The 27,911-nt window shown below is 40.7% G+C and overlaps 1 protein-coding gene and 2 pseudogenes across 4 annotated transcripts in view; 1 reads left to right on the top strand and 2 right to left on the bottom strand.

Annotated features, from left to right (window-relative positions):
• Positions 1-25,695, bottom strand: part of TTLL4 (tubulin tyrosine ligase like 4) — a 37,696-nt gene extending 12,001 nt beyond the window's left edge. The window contains exons 1-5 of one of the 4 annotated variants that reach the window (XM_039844790.1): positions 25,415-25,695; positions 7,444-7,520; positions 4,905-6,498; positions 3,680-3,789; positions 3,264-3,327 (exon numbers count right to left, since the gene is read on the bottom strand). In XM_039844790.1, coding sequence (XP_039700724.1) covers positions 3,264-3,327; positions 3,680-3,789; positions 4,905-6,400 — 1,670 coding nt within the window. In that variant the 5' untranslated portion in view covers positions 6,401-6,498; positions 7,444-7,520; positions 25,415-25,695. The remainder of the gene's footprint in view (positions 1-3,263; positions 3,328-3,679; positions 3,790-4,904; positions 6,499-7,443; positions 7,521-25,414) is intronic. The other 3 variants (XM_039844789.1, XM_039844787.1, XM_039844788.1) reach the window with 3 other exon arrangements.
• On the bottom strand, positions 17,695-17,813 carry LOC120587802 (uncharacterized; annotated as a pseudogene).
• LOC120587664 (40S ribosomal protein S4-like) lies at positions 22,680-23,515 on the top strand (annotated as a pseudogene).
• Positions 25,696-27,911: the final 2,216 nt, after the last annotated feature.

The following is a 27,911-nucleotide window of genomic DNA, read 5'->3' as shown; positions in this document are numbered from 1 at the left end:
CTAGTGTTGCTCCAACAATGGCTCGGCCAAGGCTATCTCAGGGGTCTCAAAACAGAGACTATCTCAACTATCCATTGCGTAGGAGCTGACAGACCCAGACCATTTCTTTAAATAGCACTGAAAATGAAGAGAATGGTATTACTCTCTGTTCTGAGCTGATATGATCTATAAATATTAATATTTAAGATTTTTAGCTTATAAAAAGCCATTCTACCCATTATTTTGCAGCATAACAGAATTAGGTACTCTATGTAAAACACATTAGTGTTTTAAACCTTAGAGGTTTTTAATGAATTTTATTGGGTCAAGTTAAATATTAATTCCCAATTAAATAATTCCAATTAATTCGGCTCTATTCCTTATTTCCAAAAACTTTTACTTCAAAGGCTTTTAATTTACTGAGTATCAGAATTTAAGACTGGTGAAAATCAAGGAGAATGAGTTAATTTTTTTTAAAAAAAGACACCTGAAACTAATACATTGCATGTCAGTTGTAACTTACAAATAAAATTAAAAAACAAACAAAACCCCCCCACAAAGATAGGAATGTTAAATGGTAACAGCCATTATGGAAAAAAGTATTGGCAGTTTCTTAAAAAAATCAAACATGCAATTACCATAAAATTCAGCGATTGCACTCCTGGACATTTATCTCAGAGACAGAGACTTATATTCACACAAAAATATGTACATGATGATTTATTCGTAATAGCCAAAAAGTGGCAACAACTGAAATATCCTTCAACAAGTGAATGGTTAAACAAATGGTGGTACATCCATACCATGGAATACTACTGAGCAGTAAAAAGGAATGAACTATCGATACGTGCAACAATCTGGATGAATCTGCAGAGAATCTGCTGAGTAAAAAAAGCCAATCCCAAAAGGTTATACACTGCTATTATTCCATTTGTAATAACATTCTGAAATGCCAAAATTATAGAACAAATCAGTGGTTGCCAGGGGTTAAGGCGGCGCTGGGCGTAGGAGGGAAGTAGGTGTGGCTACTGGGTCATCAGCAGGGACTCTTGCAGTGCAGCCTGTATCCGGACTCATGGTAATGCCTTGATTATACTATAATTACCGTAGTTTTGCTAGATGTTACCATAGGGGAAACCGAGTAAAGAGTTTGGGGGATCTCTCTGTATTATTTCTTACAATTGCATTTGGCTCTATAATTGTCTCGAAATCGAAAGTTTAATAATTTTTTAAAAAAACAGAAAATCTTCGTTAGCTGCCTCTCAAGAGTCCTGGACTTATCCACAGGGGGCTTGGCTTCTGATCTAGCAATGCTGGAAACTATGACCTTGGAATAGCTACTTAACTTCCCTGGTTCTCAATTTTGACATCTGAAAAAAGAGGCTGGATTTGTTGACCTCCATCTTTAAAATTACATGATTCTTAGAAAAACAACATGGAACTGGAAATGCAATAAACTATTGCTGAGTAGAGAAAGAGAGGCAGCGTTTTCAATGATCTTTCTGTAATTGCCAAATTTTCTGTAATAAATATATAAATCTTTCATAATTGGGAAAAATAAGATTTAGCAATCCAAAAGAATTTCTGTTTTAGTCATTCTTAAAATGCAAAGTGGTTTGGAATTCCTCAACCTCTATATGCTTGAAACCCTATGTTTTAAGCCTCATATAGATGAGAAGGCCTGTGAATTTTGTAGGAGTTAAATTAATTAATGAACGAATTATTAACAAACACCTTGTGTGAATTTTATCTCAAAAATCAGAGAGATTAAATAAAGGACTATGCAGCTGTCTTCAAGTAGGCCTGAAAATAAACCCAGATCACCCTTAAGTATGGAAGAGGTGGGACTCCAAGTCAATTACATGTTTACTATCTTTCCCTTATGGAGAGTGGAGGTGCTTAGTCAACATCCAATACATACAACCAAAAATAGCTTTGCTTTTCTGAAAGGAGGATGAGTTAGGCTTAAAGTAACAAAATTTATGCACCAGACTCAGGGTATCTATGACCGGATTTCTATCCACCTTCATAGAAAGTCCCAATTCTGTCTCTCCACTTGCCCAACAGCTTTCTCTGCCTTTCTGGTTTGGGGTTCTAAAATTGTTACAGCCGTTGCCACCATCATATTCACAGAGATACAGTTTGCTTTGTCCACATGAACCAGGCATGGATAGTCCTCTTTCCTCTTAGCTTCATCTAAGGCACAGATGACACAAAGGAAAGCAACCTGACTCCGGCAAGCCTACACACCTAGCTGGATTTTAATTCAAATTAGAAATTTTTCTATTAATAAAAGAAAAAACTCACCAATTTTCTAGATTTATATTTTGTTTCTTTTACATTTTCGATAGAAGTTATTTTCAAAGAGAACAAACTTTATTTAATGTTTAGTACTTTGGGGGTTCTTTTTAATAGTTAATAAAACAATATAATGATGACAGAGCCTCCTTATTGAGGCAAGGTTGGGAGTGGTCCGGGGAACATGGAAGATTATGCTGAAGAATGTTAACTTTCTACCCAGAAAGGTGGTATACAGAATCCTTTAGCAAGTTCTAAAAATCTTTAGCACAGTAACATGTCCTCGTTCACAGTAATTTCCTTAGTCCTGCATTCTTTCCTCTCCTCAACTCCCCATCTCAGTTATGCAGCACCCCACGACTACTTGTTTCACAAAAGAAGGGGCTACATTAAGAGACTGACTTTTTGGTTCCCAGAGGCCGATATCACTCAGACTCCACCAAGGGCAGTCAAAAACATAATGTACATTAAAGCTACAGTTTCTAATTTGATTTCTTATTAAGGTTAATGCCACAGTCTTATTTCCAAATATAAAACTAACCTCACAAGGGAGCAAAAGAGCATTTTAAAAAGCTCCAATTAGTGGTATATCTATTTCAGAACTGTTTCTGACAGTAGGACACATTTGTGATGCAAGGTGGCAAATAACCACATGTGGGTGGCCTAATTAATAATTTACCTCAAACTTTACGTTTCTTCATTAATTTCATTTCTTGAAATTATCTGCTTTTGACTTGAACAGTTTCTTGGAGCCTAAAGACCAAATTGCTGTCCAAGAAACATGGTACTGTTTTTAAACCCAACCGATGAAATATGTTTTTGGTCCTTTCCATTGTTTTTTGTTTGAAAATTAAAGCCTCAAATACAAAAATTTGACAAAAATTAATTAGGGTTAACAGGGTCATTACTTAGGTAATTAATCTCTTTATAATCCTAAAGAGAGAGAAAATGAGTATCTACCAATGATCTACACAGCCAACACTCACCGAGAGATCACTGCTATCGACTCGCTGGGGGAGACAGCACTGAATGAGGAGCACTCTGAGCCTCCTGCGGGGGAAGCAGAGAAGTTCTGAATGAGAGAGGCTGCTACACAAACTCACTAAGCTTAGGCAGCTCTTCATTGGACATCTTGGCTCAGCCTTCTCACGAAGCCACAAGCACCACCCTGCTGCCTTGCACTGCCTTGCCTGAGCAGCAGGGAGAAAGCAAGACTGGTAGGAAAGGAGGACTAGAGAACAAAGGCCCCCCAAAACCACTAGCCACCACCCTCGGACCCCTGAGGTGAATGAATAATGTAGATCATAAAGTGGGTCACAGACCTGGTACACAATTATTAGCCCCCCTCCCCCTGCGGGTGGTAACCAATTCCCAGTTGGTGGTAAGAGGGTCCCCTACTCACTCTCCTCCTCTTCGTTCTCATCATGGCTGCAGCAGTCTTCCAAACCATCTACGAGCTCTTCTTCTAAATCTTCAGCCTCAACCTGGTCTAGCTGGAGGTCAGTAGCTGAACTGTAAGAAAGAATCATGCCCCCAGCCCAGCCAATTCAATAACAGAGGTCACAGCTAAGATTCTCATTCCTTCATCATCTCCCAATGATTGTCTCTTCCCCAGCCACCAATCTGCTGTCTCTTGCCTGGGCCTCACAACTCATTTCTTTCGCCCACAGAGCTTAGGTCTAGCTATAGTTCCTCAACCCCACATCCCCTGTTCTGTAGAGAGGCACTGTCTTCCATCTTCTTTGCAGTCCCTCAGAGCACATAAATACAAAATTCTGCATTCAAAACACCATCAATGAACATCTGGTAATTGACTTCAAAGGTCCCTAGACCTCTCTCTGAACAAGGCCTTGGAGAACCAACGTTCCAGAGAAGTAACAAGGAGCCAAGAGAAGAAGCCAAGTATATGTATGTCCTAACTCTGAAACAGCTGTCATACTAGGAGTGTCTGAGAACCTGATTTGGTTTGGAATTAAGCAGAAAAGTCACAGACCACAACAGTTGGTTTTTAAAATTCTTATTTCTCCCTGGTTATAACCTAAAGCAGAGGTCAGCAAACTGTTCCTCTAAAGCAGAGGTCCCCAACCCCCGGGCCAGTCCATGGCCTGTCAGGTACCAGCCCATGGCCTGTTAGGAATGAGGCCACACAGCAGGAGGTGAGCAGAGAGCTAGTGAGCAAAGCTTCGTCTGTATCTGCAGCCGCTCCCCAGTGTTAGCATCATCGCCTCAGCTCCAGATCAGGCATTAGATTCTCATAGGAGCACTGGTCCGTGGGGCCAAAAAGGTTGGGGAACACTGCCCTAAAGGACTATATAATAAATGTTTTCAGTTTTGTGGACCACTCAGTATGTCACAACTACTCAACTCTACCACTGTCACAAGAAAGCAGCCATAGACAGTAGTAAACAAATGGGCGAGGCTGTTTCAATAAAACTTTTCAAAAGTAGGCAGTGAGTGGGATTTGAACTACAAGCTGTAGTTTGCTGACCTTTGTCCTAATGTGAAAACCAAAATTCTAGGGCAGCTAAAATAGAAAACCAACCTTCAGAGACACAGGATCAGTGTCACCAAATTATGATGAACACATGCTGCGGCTCTAAATGAACTAAAAGCTTTCTCCGACTTACCCACTATCCCTAGCAGATGAGTCCAGTTCCCTGGCTTCTTTAGGTCCCTCCTTCCCAAGCTGGCCTAGATGGATGGAAGAGAAGCGAGTGGCCATATCAGCTAAGCCAAAGGGCTGAGAGGGAGAAGGCAGAACTGGAGTTTTGTCTTCTCCAAGTGGAGGGGAGTCGACTGCAGATTCAGAGGCAGGGCTGCAGCTGAGCCCATTGGCGTGTGAGGCAAGGAGGTGAATGCTGATGCGTTTGGTACAGAAGACTGTACCATCTAACTCCGAGGTGTCTGAGGCTCCAGGGAGGACCCTACTGTCTGCTCCAGCATCCTCCTGAGGGAACTGCTGGCCTACCACAGGAGGTTTCCACCGTCTGTTCCTGTTGAGGAGATCCCACTGCAAGCTGGGGTTCACGAGACATGATTGATCAAACTGGCAGCCTTGCCTCGGCTTCTCAAAGTCTCTTGCAGTCAACTTCCTCACGGCCTCAGTGAACCGAACCTCCCTGGTCAGAGCCTGGGAAACAGAGTCACCATCCAGGCCACAAAGATGTGGCTTTGCCCTCATGGCTAAGTTACTCTGGTTGTACTGAGGAGAGGCAACGCTGGTAGTAGAGGTGTCTGAGGAGCGAGGAGTAGACAGGGTGCTATGGGCAAGGGTGTCATATAGTTCAGTGCCATTGCTCTTGGGTACCTTGTGTTCAACAGGCTGCAGTGCACAGTCTCCAGTGCCCCCTGAATGATGCCAGGAGACAAGCTGAAACTTGGGTGAAGATACTGGCTTCAGGCCCTCTGTGGCTTGTGATAAAGGCACTTTAGTGCTATTTGGCCGCATGAAGGAGTTGTTATTCAGCATGGGCTTGTAGGAGGAGGACGAGGAAGGGAGTGGAGAAGGGATCTTCCCTGAGATGGCAGAGGCCAGGCTCCTCCCTGAGGAGTTTTCCCCGGCTGCTCCCAGTGAGAGGTGTGGATCTGTGGATGAGGATGCCATGGGCTGGGCCATGGGGAAGACCGTGGAAGAAATGGTTTTATTGGCAGTGAGTCTGACAGGGAGGCTCTTTTGAGGGAGAGAAAACGGTCTTTTCTCGGACAGGCCTGAACGCAAGCAGAAAGACTCCAGCTGCTGGTATGTTTTGTGCCTGTAGTTGGAGCGCCGGTACAGCAGGGTACTGCTGAACAAGTCCGGGAGAGAACGCACGTAACAGGAGTTGCTGTGGCCTGCAATGACGGCTGTGGTCCCAGAGCTACATAAAGTGCTAGGGCAAAAGAAATAGGCTGGCTGGGGTGAGACACCCAAGAGGCCTGGGCCCAAACCTGCTGAAAGTGTCCCCACGTGTTTCCTCTCCAGCTTCCAGATTGGCTTCACCTGCTGATGAGCCTGAGCCCAGACTTTGCCCTCAGAAGGTTTCTCAGGTGGCGGGGCAGGCACTGTGCCCGAGGGACCACTCTGCTTAAAGCCGTTTGCCTGGCGGAGGCCAATACTGTAGTGCTCTGTTCCTGCTGAGGCCATGAGGGGCCCACATCATGGCCACATGGCCTCATGGCCCGGCTTAGGTAAGATGCCACACACCTCCAGTAGCAGCAGCTGCATCCTTCAAGTCTGTTGGCCTGAAGGGGAGAAAAACAATTGGGAATGTTACAGCCCCGGGGGGACAAATACAATGCTACAGTCGTCCTCAGGTGAGAGATACAGTTCCACTTTAGTATTTCTTGGGTGGCCAGTCTTGGTCATCATTTGGGGCCCTGGGAGAAAAACACTAGATTCCTGGAGTGTTTTCAGTGGGTTTCCTGCTGCTCTTATGCTATCGAAGCTGGCTGCGCAGAGGACTGGGACTTTATGGCTCCACCACTGTGCATGTGCTCGCCTGCTGCCACTCCCTCACTCAGAGAGCTACTGCCTCTTCAAAAAAAAAAAATCTCACCATCCATGACTTTACATGAGTGGCTTCCTGCCCTCACCTAACACTGGTGTAGCTAGGAAAAAGGAAAGTATGGGGGTGGCAGAGAAACCAGCCAATTACATCCAGCTCCCTAACCAATTCTGAAAGGTCAAAGACCATTTGAGAAACATGTTTTCATCTACTGCTCCCTGACCAACCCCCCGTTACCTACGGTATGGTCTTACGTGTAACGAGTTCAGATACGAGCAGAGAATTCCCCTGCTGACCTCAAGTTCATTCTGGAGCTGGGGCAGTAAGTGCATCTCTTCAGGAATCTTGCCAACTGTATAGACTTAAATTCCCTCCCATGTGTTGTGAGAAATAGGAGAAACAAAATGGAAGTAGATACCAACATTATTTTTAGTGACATTATTTTAAAATGAGTTTCTCGCAGCCACAGTGGGTCTGGAGAGGTCAAGGAGTAGGATATAGAGGCAAGAAGAAAAGGACAGAAGCTCTCTTTGCTCTTAATTCTAGGCTTCAGTCTGGGTCGATCCCAGGGATGGAAAACCTATCTCATGCGTTTCCTCAGTCAATGTTTCCTCTAACGTAAAATCTCTGAACTAGCCTGTAGTTTCGGGTCCTAAACAGTCAGTTCAGCATGGCCACTTACTTTCTAAATCAAATGCACAAAATATTCTCCCGTTTTCACGATTGCAGGGAACAATGCGACTGCTTTCATGACAGCATCTGGGGGGGAAAAAACAAGACCCTCCTATAAGAAGTCATTCATTTTGGATAATTCTGAATGAAATTCTGGCCTCTTCATCAAGTATTTTCAGAATAGGTAGAGGGAAGGAAGTAGCAGATAATACTTTTGTTTAAGTTACATTTAAAATACAAACTTCAATGGGGAGAGGACCTTGTATTTTGGTAAGAGAATAATGGCCTAGGAAGATCCACAATTCCTGTTTACAGCTACAGGAATTGTTGGTGTTGTCTACCAACAAAAAGCCTGTAGAAGCCACATGACATCGCCCTCTTCCTGCAAAGGCTGACCTATGTGGATTCTTTCTCAAGTAGAGTACAAAACCCAGACTCATCATTGCTGATACTCAAAATGACACTGGGCTAAAACAGCGTTAAGTGCTACAACTAGATTTTGATGCCAGTAACCTCAAATTAAGGTGACAAAAAAAACCCAAAAAAACAAAAACCAAAAAATCTCCACCCAGTCCAAACTCTGGAAATACTGTACAGGGGACAATTACATTCTGTGCAATAATGATAGAGAAGCACACACAAAAGGAAGAGTCGAATCCTGCCAGTGACTTTCTAAGACCCCACATGAGAGTTTGTGCTGTGTACACTCAACAGATTCCCAGTCCCAGCTCATTTAGTCCTCTTTCCGGAATCCACATCTTGCCCCACTGATACAACACAACGGACACACCGAAGTGACGAGAGAAAAGGGCTAAGGAAATGAAATTTCAGGCTGGCACGCTCTGAAAAATACCCCACTTGTGGTTCCCATTTGCATCCTGCTATCTCAGACCCTCACGTCTTATAAGTGCTGCTCCCTGGAGCCCCTTCCTTCTCTTTCATCAGACTTAATACCAGCTCGAATACCACCTTCTTTAGGTAGCCTTCCTGGACTCCTTGGTTCAAACAGGATGCCTCATCTCTGCGCATGCCACCATCATTGTTTCTATTACACTGAGCTTTAATTATGGACTACTCATCTGACTAGGACCAAGGAACGCATTTTCCTCCGGCCGATGTCTCCAGTACAGGGTTCGGCACACAGTAAGTACTCAATATTCTGTTGAATGAATAAACTGAAAAAGTACAGTAAATGAAAGAGACACACACTACTGCTAGTCTGGGCACCTAACGAATGCCAAGTACCATGCTAGGTATTTTGCCTGTATTATCTCTTCAATCCTCACAAAAACCTCATATTCATTTTATTGAAGATGAACCCAAGACTCAGAAAAGCTAAGTAACTCTTCTATAATTAAACAACCAATAAAGAATGGTGCCTAGATTAAAATTTGGGTTTGCCTAACTCCACACTGCCTCTTAAACAGGAATGAAACACACACTTGGGCACTATCCCCTCAATTATCCCTAAGCTCCTGGTATAAGACAAAAGCCAGGTTAGAAACACTCGTCCGCTGTTTACACCGAGCCCCTTTGTGGGTGAAATGTCCAAGAGCATGCCACTACATTCTTATCAGTACCACCGCCCATCACACTTTCCCTTGAAGCCACAGGTACCCACTAAACACCACGCTTCCTTCTGCACATCCTGCTCAATGTCTGCCTCTGAATTCTAGCGTATGAATCCTCGGTGCCAACAACATTGAACGCAAGTAGCTTGGCATCTAGCTGACTTGACTTGCCATGCAAATGAGGAAGAGGGAGGCAAAGCTGTGGGTGGCCTGCTTCCAGGCAGAATGTGAAACAGCCCAGCGGGGCTAGTGCCAAAGTAAAGTGGCCATTTCCTATTCCTTGTTTCCTCTCAGAATCCCCATGATGTGTAGGATGGCAACTTGGAAAAGGGCCACATGTCTTCCCAGAGAAGCGTATCTAGAAACAGGGGCCAAGTGGGTAAAAAGATATTTCTATAACTCTTTTTCTGGGAAATAACTCCACGGCTAATTAAGAGACACCTAGGGTTGGCTAAGATGACTATGTCAGGAACTGCCAGGCAAGGACAAACTCATCATGTCAGATATTCTGTAGAGGGTAGCTTCAAAAACATGAAGTAAACAGTATCACTCATAACAGTATCACATACAAATGCTCCGACCTGTTATCACTGTTTTTAGTTCAGAAATAAGGGTCTGGGGTAGACAAGGAAACGATGGTTACTAAAAGCAACTTTCTTCTTTTTTCTTGCAGAGATTCCTGATGAAATCAAGACTCCAAGTGACGGGAAAGCAGAGACCTAGCTAGAACATCCAGGCAGCCCGAGTCCTGGGCCCCCTGACTGCTACACAGGTCACTTTTCTTGTATGCTGCCCTCAACGGCATACCGCTCAAATGCCAAGAAACGGCCCTATCGCCTTACAGGAATTCAGAGTGACAGACTTTAAAAAGCTTTGGAAGGTCCAAAATATAAGAAATAGAGAAAGTGAGAAAATAGTTTTAAAATCCAACACACTAATAATAGTGGTTTCTGCCATAAGTCCAGTCCAGATGGACAAATAATGTCTGGCATCCAGACTCTATAGACAGCATACACTCAGAAGGCAGTTTTTCTGCAAGGTCATAAAGCCTGTCCCCTGTAGTATACTCGGGGCCCCTGACACAATGTCTGCAAGACCTTTCTCTCAGCTTCCTTAAAATTTCTAAATGCTCTGTGAAGATACAAACTTGCTAGGTTTGTCTGTGTGTATGCCTTTAGAATCCAAAACACAGGTTGCCCATCTCCCAGGAAATGTTTCAGGATGAGACAATGAAAGAAAAAGAACAAGGAGAAAAAGTGTTTATACATGCAGAAGGCCTCACACAGGCCACTAATGGAGGCTAGTTTCAAAAACACCCAATCTAAGTAAATCTAAACCTATAGTAATTGGTGATTATGTAAATTAAAAGCATTCACAAGTTCCATTATTTTCATTCAGTTTACATACATTTTTTAGCCACATATAGCTACTACTTAAAGATAAGCAAAGGCATGTCATACCTACTCTCTCTAAGTCCAAAGGATACATCATCAGTTGACTCTCCAATCAACAGCTTAAAAGGAACTTAATATTTTTAGGAGCAAAGAAACTGACTTCATCTGGAAAATATTTTGAGTAATCTAACTAATTTTAAAGAACTACTAATTTTACACCTTTCTTGGTACCACACATTATTACTCAGGAACAGGAAGCCTTAAGGGGCAAACAGGGAGTATAAAAGTTCAAGTTCAGAAGAAACAAGCCTGTTTCTGGCTTGTTTCCTCAAACTCCAAACAGAAAAATGCCCAGCTGAAAAGAAAGGTTAGTTGAGGGCAGAGCAGCTGACAAAAGAGTTCTTGGGAAGAAAAGTTCCTCTGAAAACAACTCTCAGGACATTTTTTTATATGTTTATGGAAAAACAAAGATCTGGAAGAATATAAACCAAACTATTAGGGTGGTTATCTTGAGGATAAGGCTGGGATAAAGGATTGGGCAGTGGAGGGGAGTGGGCCACTTTTCCAGTTTACTTCATAGGCATCTGTATTGTTTGATCTTTCAAAACAAACAACCAACCAACCAACCACATATTACTTGTGAAATTTTCCAAGAGTCTCCGGGGCACTACCACTACTCCCAGCCATGCTGCATCAGCAGCTACCACCCCTTGGAAACTCAAGTTAAGCAGAGCTCTGATGAATAGTGAATCCATTTGATGCTGAAACAACACAGCTGGAATGTTTGGGAAAAGATTAGAGAGGAAGTATCATAACCCCTACTGGGTAGAAGTGAGATCAAATTAGAAAATTTACATAAAGCACCCGTATGTAGCCCACACTAAACATTCGAGGGATGATAGTTTTCACACTTAGTATTATGGGCACCAAATGATCTGACCTCCTCTTCAGCCCTTTTCTCAAGCTGCAATGATGGGGGAAAAACACATGGAGCAGGCAATGATTATTCCACCACAGAATTTCAGCTAGTACAAGTAATGCTCTTTCATAAAAAGACATAACTGTCTTGTCATTTGGGGCTTTTGTGATAGATATATCACCAGTAACTAGATTTTTCATTCAGCTGCAGGTATGACTTGGCACTAAAAAGCAACCAAAAAGTGCTTTGGGACAAACTAGAAGACCCTTGCTTCTGGGTCTTCTTATATTTTTATAACTAGATGTTGGGGATTTCTGAAAACACTAGGTGAACAGATAAAAAGTGAATGTTACTCACCTAGTGCCTAGATCCTGGTTCCCACATATCATTTGTCAATAAAAAGAACCAAGGAACTAGAGTTCCTGAAAAACGGCTGAGGCAGGAAAAACATCACAAGAGCCCGGAACAGTTGTTAAAAGTAAGAAAATACTCAAAATTTGACAGGGACATGTCATAAGATCACAGAAACAGCTAACATCATACTTAATAGTGAAACACTAGATGATTTCCCTCTACAATTAGGAACAAGGCAAGGATGCCCACTCTCCTCACTGCTATTCAGCACTGTACTGGAAATTCTAACCAGTGCAATAAGGCAAGAAAAAGAAATTAAAGGCATGTAGATTGCAAAAGAAGAAGTAAAATTATCATTTACTTGCAGGAGACATGATTGTGTACATAGAAAATCCTAAGAAATCTACACAAAACCTACTAGAATAAGCAAGTTGAATAAGATTGTAGGATACAAGATCAATAAGCAAAAATAGATTTTCTTTCTACATATTAACAACAAATAAGTAAAATGAAATAAAACAAACAATTCTATTCACAATAGCAACAAAAAGAATAAAACACGAATAAATTTAAGAAGTACACTAAATATTACAAAACTCTGCTGAGAGAAACTAAAGACCTAAACAAATGATATAACATGTTCATGAATTGGAAAAGCAATATTGTTAAGATGGGAATTCTTCCCAAATTAATCTATGAAGTAAATGCAATTCCTATCAAAATCCCAGTGGGCTTTTCTATAGAAATTGACAAGCTAATCCTAAAATTTATATGGAATGGAAAAGAACAGAATGACCAAAACGATTTTCAAAAAAAAACTAACAAAGTTGGAGAACTTATACTACCTGATTTCAAAACTTAAAATAAGGCTACAATAGCCAAGATAATATGGTACTGATATAGAACAGACATGTAGATCAACAGAACCCAATACAGTCTAGAAATAAACCCTTACATTTAGGGTCAATTACAGGCACACCTCATTTTATTGTGCTTCACAGATGTTGCATTTTTTACAAATTGAAAGCAAAAACCCTCCACCAGCAAAAAGATTACGACTCATTTTATTGTAGTGGTCTGGAATCGAACCCACAATACCTACGAGATATGCCTATAATTTTCAACAAAGCTGCCTAGGCAATTTAATGAGGAAAACGATAGTCTGTAACAAATTATGTTGGAACAACTGGATTTCTATGTACAAAAAAATGAACTTAGACCCTTAACTTATACCATAAATTAACTCAGAAAGGATTAGAGAGCTAACTGTAAGAACTAAAACGATAAAACTGCTGGCAGAAAACAAAGAAGAAACTTTTTATTTCTTGGGCTAGGCAAAGATGTATGAGATATGATACCAAAAGCATGACTGATGAGAGGAAAAACTAATAACAGTCTATCTGTTAGCTGGGCTATATCACAATTAAAAACTTAGAAAAACACCACTGAGGAGGGGAAAAAAGAAATCCACAAACTGGGAGAAAATATTTGCAAATATAAAGGACTTTTATCCAAAATATACAAAGGACTCTTACAGCTTAATAAGAAGATGAAAATCAACCCACTTTTTAAAAGATACTAACAGGCAATTTTAAAAATGAGCAAAACATCTGAATAAATACTTCACTAAAGAAGATGTACAAAATCTAATAAACACATAAAAAGATGATCAATATCATTAGTCATCAGGGAAATGAAAATTCAAACTACAATGAGGTACTATTATGTACCCACCAGAATGACTATAATCAAATAGATTGATGATACTAAGTGTTGGCCAGAATATGGAAAAATTGGAAGTTTCATACATTGCTGATGGGAAGGTAAAATGGTCCAGCCACTTTGAAAAATTGTTTGGCAGTTTCTTTAAAAGTCTAATATAAAACAGACGTTTTTCCAAAGAGGAAATGACATAAAAAGATGCTCAATGTCACTAATCACCAGAGAAGTACAAATTAAAACCACAATGAGATATCACCTCACACTTGTGAGAATAGCTATCGTTAATAAGTCAACAAACAAGTATTGGCGAGGATGTGGAGAAAAGGGAACCCTTGTGCACGGCTGGTAGGATTGCAAATTGGTATAGCCACTACAAAAAACAGTTTGGAAGTGCCTCCAAAAATTAAAAATAGAACTACCTTATGACTCAGCAATTCTACTTCTGGGTACTTGTCTGAAGAAATCCAAAACACTAACTTGAAAAGATATATGCACCCCTATGTTCACTGCAGCACTATTTACAATAGCCAAGATATGAAAGCAACCTGTGTCCATCAATAGACAATTGGATAAAGAAGATGAGGCGCACACACACACAATGGAATATTACTCAGCCATAAAAAAATGAAATCTTACCATTTGCAACAAAACGGATGGACCTAGAGGGTATCATGTTAAGTGAAATAAGTCAGGCAGAGAAAGACAAATACCATATAATCTCACTTATATGTGGAATCTAAAAACAAGAAACAAAATAAACAAACAAAAGAGAAACAGACTCAAAGATACAGAGAACAAACTGATGGTTAGCAGAGGGGCAAGGGGTTGGGGGACTGGGTGAAAAAGGTGAAACGATTAAAAAGTACAGGTTGGTTGTAATGAAATAGTCAAGGGGATATAAGGTAAAGCATAGAGAATGTAGTCAGTAATATTGTAATAACTATATATAGTGCTAGGTGGGGGTACTAATCAGAGGCATCATTCCGTAAATTATAAAAATGTCTAACCGCTATGCTAATATGGCTTGAAACTAATATAAAATAATATTAAATGTTAATTGTAATTGAAAAATAAAAATAATAAAAATAAAAGTATGAGGTAAAGGTTTTTTTTAAAAAGTTTAATATATAATGACCCAGCAATTCCACTCTTAGGTATCTACCCAAGATAAATAAAAGCATATGTCCACACGAAGACTTATACACAAATGTTCATAGCAGCATTTATCATAATAAGCAAAAACTAGAAACAATTCAAATGTTCATCAACTGGTAAAGGAATAAACATAATATGATATAAACACATAATGGAATGCTACTCAGCAATAAAAAACAGTGAACTACTGATACATGCAACAACCTGGATTAACTCAAAAACATTATGCTAAGGAAAAAGAACCAGACCCAAAAGAGTACATTGTATGATTCCATTTTTACAAAATTTCTAGGAAAAACAAAGTTAGAGAGATAGAAAGTAGATCAGTGATTGCCTGAGGCTAAGGGTAGGAACAAGGAATGACTATAAATAGGGATGAGGAAACTTCCTGAGGTAATATAAGTGTTCTAAAACCAGACTGTGGTGACGGTTGCACAACTGTTCAAATTCACTAAAAGCCATCGAACTCTACTTTTATACTGGGTCAGTCAATTGTATGGTATATAAATTATACCTCAATTAAAAGGTTAATAGTGGAAGGGGAAAAAAAGGACAGAGAAGTCAGCTTAAAGAGGCTCCATCTTACCACATCTGGGACAATATGAGCAGCAAAGCAAATGAGTTATCAGATTAAAGAATCCATGAATCCACAGTAATATAAATTAAAAAAAGAATCAATGAATGGGGAGAAGGAACTCTTCCTTACCATAGAATTCCAACTAATAAAAATAGAAAATCACCATTGGCAACCACTACAGTGGATCCTAAAATTGGTGGGTCAAAGATTGTTGGGAAATAGGATAATTATATTGTCTTTAAATATCTCTCCACCAGATATTTACTAATTACAGAGGGAAAAAGCAAAACTTTACAATGGAGAAAACTGACAGACACCACCCTAATCAAGTCGTCATGGTTACCATCATCAGAAATAGAATAAAATGACATCATGTGCCTCATGATATGATGCGCTACTGAAGGACACATCGTAACTTCTGTGTTTTCCTGCCAAAAATGCATCATCTTGAAGACATAAGAAAGTATCAGACAAGGCCAAATTGAAGGCCATTCTACAGAATAACTGGTCTGTACTCTTCAAATGTGTCAAGCTCATCAAAGACAAAGAGAGCCTGAGGAACTGTTCAGATTAAAGGAGACCTAAGACAAGACAACTGAACACAACATGTGAGCCTGATACTGACAAACAGACAACTGACAATATTTGAATAAAGAAGATCAGGTAATAGCATTATAGGATGTGGTATTATATCAATGTTAATTTTCTGATTTTGATTATACTATGTCAATGTAAAAGAACAGCCTTGATTTAGGAAAACTTTTAGGAAATTTTTAGAAAATATTCAGATGTAAAGGGGCATCATGTCTGCAACTTACTCTCAAATATTTCAAAAAGCAGTTCATAGTTCACATATGAATGAATAATAAAGCAAATGTGGTAAAATATTAGCATTTGATAAATCTGAGTTAAAGTAAATAAAAATTCTTCATACTATTTTTACAACCTTTTTGCAAGTCTAAAATCATTTCAAAATGAAAAACTCATTACTATTTTAAGGGAAGCCTGGTTTTCCTCAGACCAGAAGGCAGGCAGCACATCTTTGACTTCAACTTTCTTGAAAATTAGATTGGCTGGAATGAATTTTACCAGTGACTGAGTCAAGCCAATAAAATAAAACTCACTCCTTGCTCCACTGCCTGAAGCAGGCTTGACTAGGGGATCTACTTGTGATTCTAAAGTACACGAACTGAGGTCACAAACCTTAGGAAGAATCCAAGTCTTTTCAATGTCGTCACTGGTGGTGGCCTCCTTAAGATGAACTAGCCACCCAGCGCCCTCCACTCTAAACTGCCAGAGAATTTGCAAACTTTGGGTTAAGGGGGAGTTTAAGAAAGAAGGCCGCATACCAGAGCCTGGCAGGTGAAGTTTAATAGCACTTTCTCTGAAGCCCATCAACACACAATGTTGGGGGAGGGCTCCAATATGTTGTTTAAACTTGATTCTATGTGAAAACCTCACTGCTCAAAAAACACAAAGTCCTAGTCTTGCCTTCAGCTGAGAAAAACAGGAACCTGGAGGCTGAGATCAGGACTTCAGGGACAGAGTCAGGGAACAAATGGACAATGTGGGAAGCTCAAAGTTCTCTATGACCACTGTTATTCAAGAAAGGAACAATCTTTTAATTTCCTTGAAATTAGATAGAAATGTCAAATTCTAATGAAAAGTCATGCTAAAGGTAGTGGGAGGAGAACTAACAGAAATAATCAATCACATTCCTCAATTAAACTTTTGATGTCAATTAATCTTTTAGAGGCAGGAACAGGAAATAAACTCCAATTGCACAAAGAAGACTTCATAAAATATGTATATATGTGTAATATGTTATATCTATCTCCAGGCAGAAGGAGCTAAGTCCCTGGGACAGGTGTTTATGCAACAAAGAAACTCCTAACATACCCTGTAGTAATGATTTCACCCTGACCTCAGCAGATCCTCACTTTCACTCACTCAATCCATCAGTAAGTCCTTCCTGCTCCAAACATATGTCCTTGAATCCATCGTTATTACCTTACTCCAAGTTACCATCATCTCTCACCTGCTGGTTTCCCTGCTTCTACTCTTAACCCTTCTTATAATCTATTCTCTGGACAGTGGCCATGGTGCTCTTTTTAAAAAGTAGCTTAAAGGCCATCTGATGGCTCCAAGGCCTATGTGATCTGACTCCTGACTTTCCCTCAGAGCTTATCAGAGCTACTCTTCCCCCTCACCAGGCCTGTTCCCCCGGGTTCCCAGGGTCTTTGCTGTTCCCTCTAAAACACCGAGATGGCTAAATGGCCAGCTCAGATCCTTCACTCAGTATTCAGCTAATATCATCACCTCAAAGAGCCTGTCTACCCTAATACTGTACCACCCCTAATCATTCCCTATCATATTACCTTGTTCTAGTCACTGTTTCATTCTTCCACAATCTAAAATTATCATATATTAGTATTTCCTTATATCTGCCTAAAGAAACCTTGGAAGGATAAACAGAAACTGATTTTTTATAAAAGGTTACCAATGGGGTGTGAGATTTATCTGTGTATACCTTGTCCTATCATATTTTTTTAATCTTTTTTTTTTTTTGCACCTAGAGCACCCGGTCTTCCTAGGTGGTCTCCCAACCAAGTTCTAACCAGGCCTGACCCTGCTTAGCTTCCGAGATCAGACGAGATCAGGAGTGTTCAGGGTGGCATGGCCGTAGACCTTGTCCTATTATTTTAATTTATGAATTATATAAATGAATCACTTAGTCAGAAACCTTATTAGTTATACTTTAAAACAAAAACTTTAATTATTTAAACATTCCTTTGCTATTTGTCTATCTTCTCTTCTAGAATGAAAGCTCTATAAGAACTGGAAATGTAATCAGGGTTCTTTAAATATCTGCTGAATAAACAAATGTGTCTACAACAGGTATGACCAGCCAAGCCACAAGATGGTCCTCTTCAGATTAAACAGGTGCTCCTCTTCTACGACCATGTCCTGTCGCTACTTCTTTCTCAGTGCATAACCTCTGCCACAGCCACATCCAACTCATTCAATAATATATCTTCTCCTCCTCCTGAGGGCCCCCTCCAAAATTCTCCACAGCATCTCTTTTATCTTCTCCACATCAAACCAATCTGCTCCCACAATTTCAGCTATTATCTGCAGGAGAACAGTCAGTTTTCAGATCTGACCCCTTTCTAGCTTCATGTCCTCAGCACTGACTGTCTTCTCCTCCTTTTCCACATGCATGCCCAACCACTTCAGTTCAGCGTGTCAAAGTAGGGGCACTTCTGACTTTTCGATTTCTTTTGGTGGAAACGTCTTTCTCTCAGTCACCTCACCTAAAAGGAAAACTTATGTCAGTTCTGCCTTCTTTCTTTCCCTTATTCCCCAAAGCTAAAGCAGTCAAACCTATGAGATTCTTTCTTCACAGCATGCTTCCTCTTATTTCCACCACTACCCCCGATCTGGACTATTGTAACAGTATCCAGACTGAAGTCTGTCTCCAGGGTCTGCCCCTTTTAATTCCATCCTGTGCCTGTCTTAACACTAAACTCCTGGAATAAACCTTTCAAACCTGTCTGCAGGCCTCTACTCCACTAAGCCTCTTCCTTCTGAAACTTCACTATATTTTACTTACCTTTTTTTCCCAAGCCCAACTTAAGCCCCAGTCTCTCCATGAATATCTGCTGTGTATTTATTCCTCTAATTTGCCACTCTGCAAAGGCTATCTTTTACCACAGTTCTCCTTTCACCTGGATATGCCTCCTAAGCTCTACAATGGTTTTCAGAGAAAAGCCCTGCGTATCTGTAACAGACAAATGCAGAACTAACCTGGCAGAAGCGGGGAGATCACTGCCCTAGTTTGGCTTCCTCCTCAGCAAAGCTGCCCAACTCTTCTCCCCCAACCACTTCATGGGAGCACTAAGCTTTAAAAAACAATGAACTTGGGAGTGATGGATATGTTCCCTGTCAGTTATACCTCCACAAAGCTGTTGAAAACTAAAAAATAAAAAACAAATTTAAAAAATATTGACTAAATGGACAAGAAAGGAAGGTAAAGAACTGCAGAGCATTCTAGAGGTAAACAAAATGGCCTCAAACGTTCCTTTCTTTCAATTTGCATGGCTGGCTCAGCCCAAATCCTACTTCCCTCTACCCGCCTCATCAAGTGCAGGACGGTCACAGCAGACTCCTGATAGATGACCCGGGCTTCAGCCTCTCCCCTTCGAAAACATCCAGTCTCAGGAATCTCAACATTCTGCCTTGTCAACTTTATACAGCATTCAGAAACTGCCTATCTCATTCTGCTTCCACTCTTTGTATTTTTGCCTCGTTTCCTCTTTAAGTAAGAGTGAATGAGCAGCCTAGACTTGAAAATCTATGGCTGTTGTCTCAAACCATCAAGTCTTCATTCAGAGGCCGGGCCCAGACCAACTTGGACAAGGTATTTTTGTCTAGAGAAAGCAATTATTCATTACCCACTGATTATATTACTCTCCTCTATTACAGGATGTGTGTGACTCTTGGGATCTGCAGTTTCTTTTTCTTCCTCCATCTCGGTGTTTCTCTCAGTCACCAGGGGGAACTCAGGACTTTAGAAATACTTCAGAGTCTACGAAGGAACAATGAACTTCTTAAAGTCCTACTGGAAAGGTCACTACTCCAGCCCTAATGAGAAGGAAAGGTCAGTAGCACAAGTTAAGATAGGTAGCTCTTGTAGAACACAGCTCAGTCCTGTAAAAGGAGCTGGCAAATCTGAGGGAAAAATAAAGGTCATACCAGCTAGAGCTGAAGGAGGTAAATCTACAAATTACTGAGACGTGAAAAACAATTGAAAGCTTAACATAATTAGGTGACTAGCTCTCCTGAAGCTCTGACCTTTATCGGCTTCAGAAAGGACCTTCTTTCCTCCTCCTGAGGTGAGTTCTAGAGCAATGGTCCTCACAGTAAAGACCACAGAACCTGCGAGAACCCCGAGACCCTGGCAGGGGTTCCACTACATGAAACTATTTTCATAACGAAACTAAGATATGGTTTGCCTTTTTTTTTTACTGTGGTGCCTTTCCAATGATGGTGCGAAAGCAATGATGGGTTAAAATGCTGGTGCCTGAGCAGGTATCAGAAAATGGCACCAAGTCAGATCCTTTACCACCATGCACTTCTTAGCCACACAGTCAAAGAATAAATGCCAGCTTTACTTAAGAATGTCCTTGATGACGCAGTAAAAATTATATTAAGCCTCAATCCTCAAGTGTATCTTTTTAATATTCACTGTTATAAGACGAGAAATACATATAAAACACTTATGTGGCATACAGATGATGGATGTCTCTAAGTAAAGCACTGTATGATTATCTGAATTGCAAAGTTTTTCTGTGAAAAACCATGTTTACTTGAAAGAATGGCAAACAAGTGAGATGGGTTAGTGAGACTTTGGTATTTGGCTGACATTTTCTAGGGGAAAAAAAAAATACAAAGCCTGTCACTTCAAAGAAAACAACTGACGGTGTTTGCTGCCAATGATGAAATTTGAGCTTCCTAGAGAAAATTAGAATTTTGGCAAGTCTTTATGTGCCACCTTGAGCTTGACAGCTTCCCAATACTTAACCATTTTCCTAATGACAGTGTGGTGATAATATATGATTTTTTGATACTGTATAATAAAAGATGGCAAAATTCAGAAGATCTGTACAACTCAGTGAACCAGTATTTTCCAAATAACTGTTACACAATGTTACAGAAATCATGCATGGGCAAAAGATCCTGTTAAAGTGAGAAACAGACCAACAGACTGTAATATAACAAAGTATGAAAAGTTCAATGATATCATTTCAGATTCCACATGGCAACTAACCTTCACAAAACCACCCTTTGTTAACTTCTGTGTAGTACCAAAGAATACCCACAGTTACCTAAAAAGGGTGTAGAAATACTCCTCCCTTTTCTAACTAAATATCTGTGTGAGGATGAGTTTTCTTCATAATTCAACTAAACAGCACATCACAACCAACTGAACGCAGAAAGAGATATCAAAATCCAGCTATCAAGCCAGACATTAAAGAGATTTGCAAAAACAATGCCAACACTTCTCACTAATCTTTCTGAAACAAAAGCACTTTCATTTAAAAAATGCTACTTATGTTAACTTGTACTGGATTTATTATTATTCCTAAATGAATTAATATTTCAATTTCTAATTGGTAAATATCTATATCTATTTTTCCATCTATATCTATCTATATCTATATCCTCACACTAAAAAATATATTGGAGGCTCCAAGAAGTGCATAAAAGAGTCCTGAGACCGAAAAGTCTGAGCACTTCCGGTCTAGAATACCACTGCCTGTACGTGACATCCATGAGGGCTCCTAAGGACAAGGTCTTTGTATTTCGGGACCTAAGAGAAATTAGTACTCTCAGAATTTGCTCCAAAATGCCAGTTCTGGCTTCCTAGTTCTTCCAGAAGAGGGTGAGAAGTTCAGGGCATTAGAGGAAAATTTTCTCTAACATTTCACTGACGGATCAAAGTATCTGATCCCATGCTAAAATCCAGGAAGCCTATGATCGGATAATTCTAAGGTCATAAAGAAATCTAGTGAGAAAGCTAAACTCAACTCCAGATCATGAGTATCAGATACATCCTGAAGTTAATATTTCATCTAGATATAGTTTTCGGCAAGTGACTTTTCATTTACACACTCATTTTTGTATTTGGTTATAAATTCCCCGCCTTCTTCCATCTTCTTTCCTCTGCCAACTCTTTCAGTTAGTGTTCCTCTGAGCTCAGTCTTCTCACTTTGCCTGGCACATAGTAAGCACTCGATAAATGGCAGCTGCAATTATTATCACAAACTCTCCCACAGCAACCTGTTCCACCCCATGACTTCAATCACCTCTTACATTTTTAACTTTATATCATCACCCAGACCTCTGTCATGAGCTCCAAACGTACAGAATGACCTACTGGGCCTTTCTACCTGGATGTGCTACAGGGACTTCAACTCGGCATGTCCAATGTTTAACTCCTTTATCTTTCTCCTCAAAGCTGCCCCTCCTGCTAGTAGTTCTTCCTGCATCACACTCACCAATAGTTCCTCCTGCATCAACAATCGCTAAAGTCTGAAACCTACAATCATTCCAGACTGTTCCTTGTTCCACTCTCCCTGCATCTACTGTGCCACCAGGTTATGTCCGTCCACTCTACCATCTTTAACATCTCTGAAAACCCTCTCCATTGTCACTGCAACCACCACAAATCCCTCATCATCTCTAGTCTAGTTTCTAGTTATCTTATTGGCTCCCTGCCTCTAAGCTAAAATCCTTCCTATTCAACTCACACACTGACACTACAATAATCTCAAACGCAAATCTGACGCTATTTTCCTAATTATCTTTCTGTGGTTTTCCTGCGGCATACTCTTCGAATGGTTTTACTCATGTATCCCCAAAAGAGTTTTTAAAAATATATATTCCTTGTAAATCTTAAAGTTGAATTCTAAAATTTTTTATCACAAGTTTAAACAAGTTTATTCTTTTGTTAAAAGCTCTTTCCGTGCCCAGCACAGCCATGGCTTGTCCATGGCTCGTGGTCCCAAGCTTGGGAGCTGAAGTGGGTAGCAGCTCCCAAACACTGGATGCTGGATAAACTGACAGGTGTGTTTGCTCCTCGTCCATCTACCAGTCCCCATAAGCTGAAAGAGAGTCTCCCTCTCATCATTTTCCTAAGAAACAAACTGAAGTATGCTCTGACAGGAGATGAAGTAAAGAAGATCTGCATGCAGAGGTTTATCAAGATTGATGGCCAGGTCCAGACTGACATGACCTACTCTGCTGGCTTTAAGGATGTCATCAGCATTGACAAGATCGGAGAGAATTACTGTCTTCTCTGTGACACCAAAGGTCACTTCACTGTTCACTAGATTACAACTGAGGAGGCCAAGCACAAGTTGTGCAAAGTGAGAAAAATCTTTGTGGGCACAAAAGGAATCTCTCATCTGGTGACTCACAATGCTCACACCATCTGTTACCCCAATCCCCTCATCAAAGTGAACGACATCATTCGGATTGATTTGGAGACTGGCAAAATTACTGACTTCATCAAGTTTGACACTGGTAACCTGTGTATGGTGACAGGAAGTGCTAACTTGGGAAGAATAGGTATGATCACCAACAGAGAGAGACACCCTGGCTCTTGTGATGTGGTTCATGTGAAAGACGCCAATGGCAACAGCTTTGCCACCCGGCTCTCCAACATTTTTGTTATTGGCAAAGGCAACAATCAGGAGATTTCTCTTCCCTGCGGCAAAGGTATCCACCTCACCATTGCTAAAGACAGAGACAAGAGACTGGCAGCCAAACAGAGCAGCGGGTGAAGTGATCTCTAGGTGACATGATTGGAAAAGTCTTTGTGCCTAATTAAAACTAAATATAACACGATTAATGGCAAAAAAAAAAAAAAAAAAAAAGAGGCAAAAAAATACTAAACATTTTATAAAAAAAGAACTAAGTTATGGATTAGCTGTAATTGGAATAAACATTTTAAAATAAGTTTTAAATATTTTATTGAATAGCACATACCTAAACTAAAAAAAATTCTTTAAAAAATTTTATGCAAGTTTACCCAATATAGCTTGAAAAAAAAACCTGTGGTCCCAAAGAACATTCCAGACACATTTAACTGTTGTGTTCCCAACAAGGAACAAATGTGCCCTAAAAACAATTATTAGACAAGGAAAAATAGGAAGGCTTCTGGGTTTTCAAGGTAACTTAATTACCAAAGGAGGCCTCCCTGAAATCAGTATTTCCAAAATACTCCATTTTGCAACAGAGGTTTTTGCACTTGGGACAAACACTACAGTAAAATTTGGGAAACTTGAGGGATATGACATTCTCACTACCGCCCCTCTTTTTGGTAAGGTCAGTTTTAGAAGAGTTCATTAGGAACCTAAAGTTCTAGAAATTCATTCTTCTAAAGCTTTGTGTGCAGGTACTATATATCCCTTGGAGGTCTTGGGCACTGATTATTCCAGCTTGGAAACCACAGCTCTAAAGGATACAGCTCTAGCTCGTTAGCAAAATATCCAATGCCCTTTGTGATCTAATCTCTATTAATTTCTCTCTTCCTATTTGTCAATGGATGGCTCCCATCAAATCCAGCTCAGATATGTCAAACTGTTTCCAGTTCTCTTTCCAGGCCTTGTTGGCATCTTCTCTAAAGCTACTTTGTATCTGGAATGTCCTCGTCTCTTTGTTCCCAGAAAACATTTGATAATTTTTCAAGGTTCCATTCAGTCCAATGAATAAGCAGCTGGAAACTAACTGAGTACCAAAGGGGTGGTTCTTATGCAAAGTGTCTCAGAAGTTATTGCAAGAAGTGAAAGATGGGATGAAACACTGTACCAAAGGGTCCCCAGCTGCTTGTTGATTGGCTAAATCAACAGGTGCTAAAGTTAAGGAAGATGTCATTTAAAATATCTTAGAGAGCAGAGATGACTCCATAAGGAAGGATTAAAACATTTCCTAGATCCAAAATAGGACTGTGGAGACCAAGGACTAGAGATAATAGTTTTTCAAGTGACTATGGGTTAAATAACTTTCTGATGTTCTATCAGAGCACACACCACATAGTATGACAAATGCTTGTTTACTTGATTAAAATTTCCCCTAGACTACAAGCTCCGTGAAGACCCTATCTTGATCACCACTGTATCCCCCCAGCGCCTTCCATAGTGCCCTGGCTCATTAAATATTTGTTGATGTTCATGAAAAATTGTTAATGAGTAAAATGAGTAAATGAAGGAATGGACGGATGAATGGTTAAATTCCACAGGTTCTCAGGTACTGTTTGAATCTCTACAGTTTAGTATTTTTCTATAGATACTGAAGGTAGGTGAGTAAAAAAAGGTATCCATGTTAAAGTCACCCATGAAGCCTGAGAGGAGCTTGGGCTCACACCCAAGGGAGAATTTAAACCCCAGAGAGGCGGGAAAGAGGCACTGAGGCCCAGTGCGAGGGGATGCTGCAGGGTTCGGGTACCCAGAGGCGGAGCCGACTAAGTTCACGAGCGTAGCGGAGGGAAAAAAGGGTTCGGGAAGGGGGGCGCGGGGATGGGGGGGCGGGGCACGAAGTCCCGGCCGGGTGAAAAGCCGAGGCCCCTGGCCTTCCAAAAAATCAAGAAGTTGAGGCCAGGAAGCCGGGCTGGAGCGGAAGCGGATGGAGGGCTAGAGACCCGCGTGGATGGAGCGGAGCAGACGGAGGGGCGAGACAGCAGGGCTGGTAGAGAGTCTCTCCCCCAGCTCCGCGGTCACACTCACCTAGTGGACCCAGCTTCGCCCCGGCAAGGCGCCGGCTCCGCGTTGCTTCCTCCCTTTGGCCTGCTGGGCGAGTGGGCGGCCTCAGGCGCCCCTAGCAACCACGCACCGCCACGCGACCCGCGCTCTCAGCCGCCAGCGCCGATACTGCCTGCCACGCACTGCGCGCGCCCCCAGTGGACGGACTGAGGGCCTGGAAGGAGCGATCGCGGCACTGGGGGTGCAGGCGCGCGGAGTCTCGGAGGGTTGTGGGCCTGGGAGGATAGGCAGTCACCGGCCTTGCGCACGCGCGGTCGCTTCAGAGAGGGTGGAACCCGGAGAGCGGAATTCTGGGAGATGTAGTGTGAGATTAAAGCCTAGAAGGGCTCCGTTTTGGTGCTCCAGGACTCTACCCTGATTCTACCAACCCCCTATGGACTGTTTCGTTGGCCGTGCCTTAATTCGTTCTTCTAAAATCAAAGATATCGAGCTTTATTAAAGAATTTTCTTAATAGTTCTTTCAAGTGAAAGCTTTTGTGTTTGACCCCAGGAAAGGAGAGATCGCCAAAGCTACTATGCTTCCCTTCAACCCCTTGCCCTAACTCCCACCCACCCAGCAGAGTACAACTGCAATCACCTGCTTTATGGACTTCAAGCGTGAATTTTAGGGAACACTGATTCGTTATTTCCGCAGGCAAGACAGATCGTACCCCCTCAGTTTCAAATGTCCCTAGACCTAATGGATTTGAAAATCTAAACAGAACTGGAGAGTAAAAAGATCTTTTCTAGTCTACTATAAAAATAAAAGGGACAATGAAAGATGAAACTGCCCTAATGAAAACAATCTGGACCAGAGCAAGGATGCTTAATAAATAATTGATTTAGGCAACAGTCATTGATGGATGCTAAACCCATGAGAGGATTAATGGGGGAATTTTACACTGGAAGGCTGTCTGCCAGCACCTGTACATTTTAAGTAACCTTAGATCATTAAACGTGGGACAGTTATAAATTATGTCTTCTGATGTGATGCAACTTGAACTACAGTGTAATATTTAAGGTAGTAGTGTATTTTTGTCAGAAAAAAAAGTTGAATCTGAATCTAATCAAGATTTTGGCTCCAACTTCTAGTTTGTAGTAAATAAAGGAAACAAACAAAACCACAAAAAAGCAGACAAATCCAGAATGTGGGCCAATGTACAGATGACCTTGTTACTTCGACAATTTCAGAGTATAAAAAAATGATATGTTCTATAGGAGACAAGACATAATCAAATGCAACGAATGGGCTTTCTTTGGATCCAGATTCAAACAATTTGACTGTAAAGATATTTTTTGAGACAATTGAGAAATCTGAATATGCACTGGGGACATAAGAACATAGCCAATATTAAGAAATCATTTCGTTGTTGTAGTTCAATGAATGATGTCCCCACCCTCTACCCCCTAAGGTATATCCATGTTTAATTCCCATAACCTGTAAATATTACCTTATACTATGGCAAAAGATGCGATTAAGGATTTTACAAGAATGATTGCGAGAGGATTAAGGAATTTTTCTGGATTATCTGGGTAGGCCCTAAATCCAATGGCAAATGTCCCTAGTGAGGCAGAGGGAGTTGTGACAGACACAGAGAAAACACAGAAAAGAGGAGGCAATGTGACCACGGAGGTAGAAATTGATGAGGCTACAAGCCAAGGAACACCTGGAACCACTAGAAGGTGGAAGAGGTAAGGAATGGATTCTCCTTTAGAGCCTTCTGAGGGAATTGGGTCGTTTGAACACCAGTTTCAGACTTCTGGCCTCCAGAACTGTGAGAGAATAAATTTGTTGTTTTAAGCCACTAAGTTTGTGGAAATTTGTTGTGGCAACCGCAGGCTATTTTGACATTTTGGTTAAGGAAGTATCTTATTTTTTACAGATACAGACATATGTTTTTCATGATTAAATGACGTGATGCTAGGGGTTTGCTTTAAAATACTACAGCAAACACCTCAGTAGCAATAAGCAAAGCACCCAGGTCTTAGTTTCTAATACAGATAGTCCCCAATTTACCATGGTTCGACTTAGTGTTTTTTTGACTTTACAATGGTGTGAAAGTGATATGCATTCAGTAGAAACTATACTTCAAATTTTGAATTTAATCTTTTCCCAGACTAGTGATATGCAGAATACTACTCTCTTGTGATAAAATTTAGTTTAATGCTTCAAACATTCTTCAGACCCAGGGTGTTCAGCTGTGTATGTTAATGGTAAGTATCCTACAACCATTCTGTTTTTCACTTTCGGTACAGTATTCAATCAATTACATGAGATATTCAACACTTTATCATAAATAGACTTTATGTTCCATGGTTTTGCCCAACTTTAGGCTAATGTAAGTGTTCTGAGAAGGGATCCTTGGAGAACTAGGTTTCTAGGACTAGTTTCTAGGACTAGTTTCTAGGCAGGAAATTCACAAGATGAGCCTGAAATATCTTGTAGTTCCAGAAAGGTGTTCAAAAAAAAAAAAAAAAAAAA

This window comes from Pteropus medius, unplaced genomic scaffold (assembly GCF_902729225.1).
Source record: "Pteropus medius unplaced genomic scaffold, Ma_sr-lr_union100, whole genome shotgun sequence".
Classification (NCBI taxonomy): Eukaryota; Metazoa; Chordata; class Mammalia; order Chiroptera; family Pteropodidae; genus Pteropus; species Pteropus medius.
This window is presented reverse-complemented; position numbering and strand designations above follow the sequence as displayed.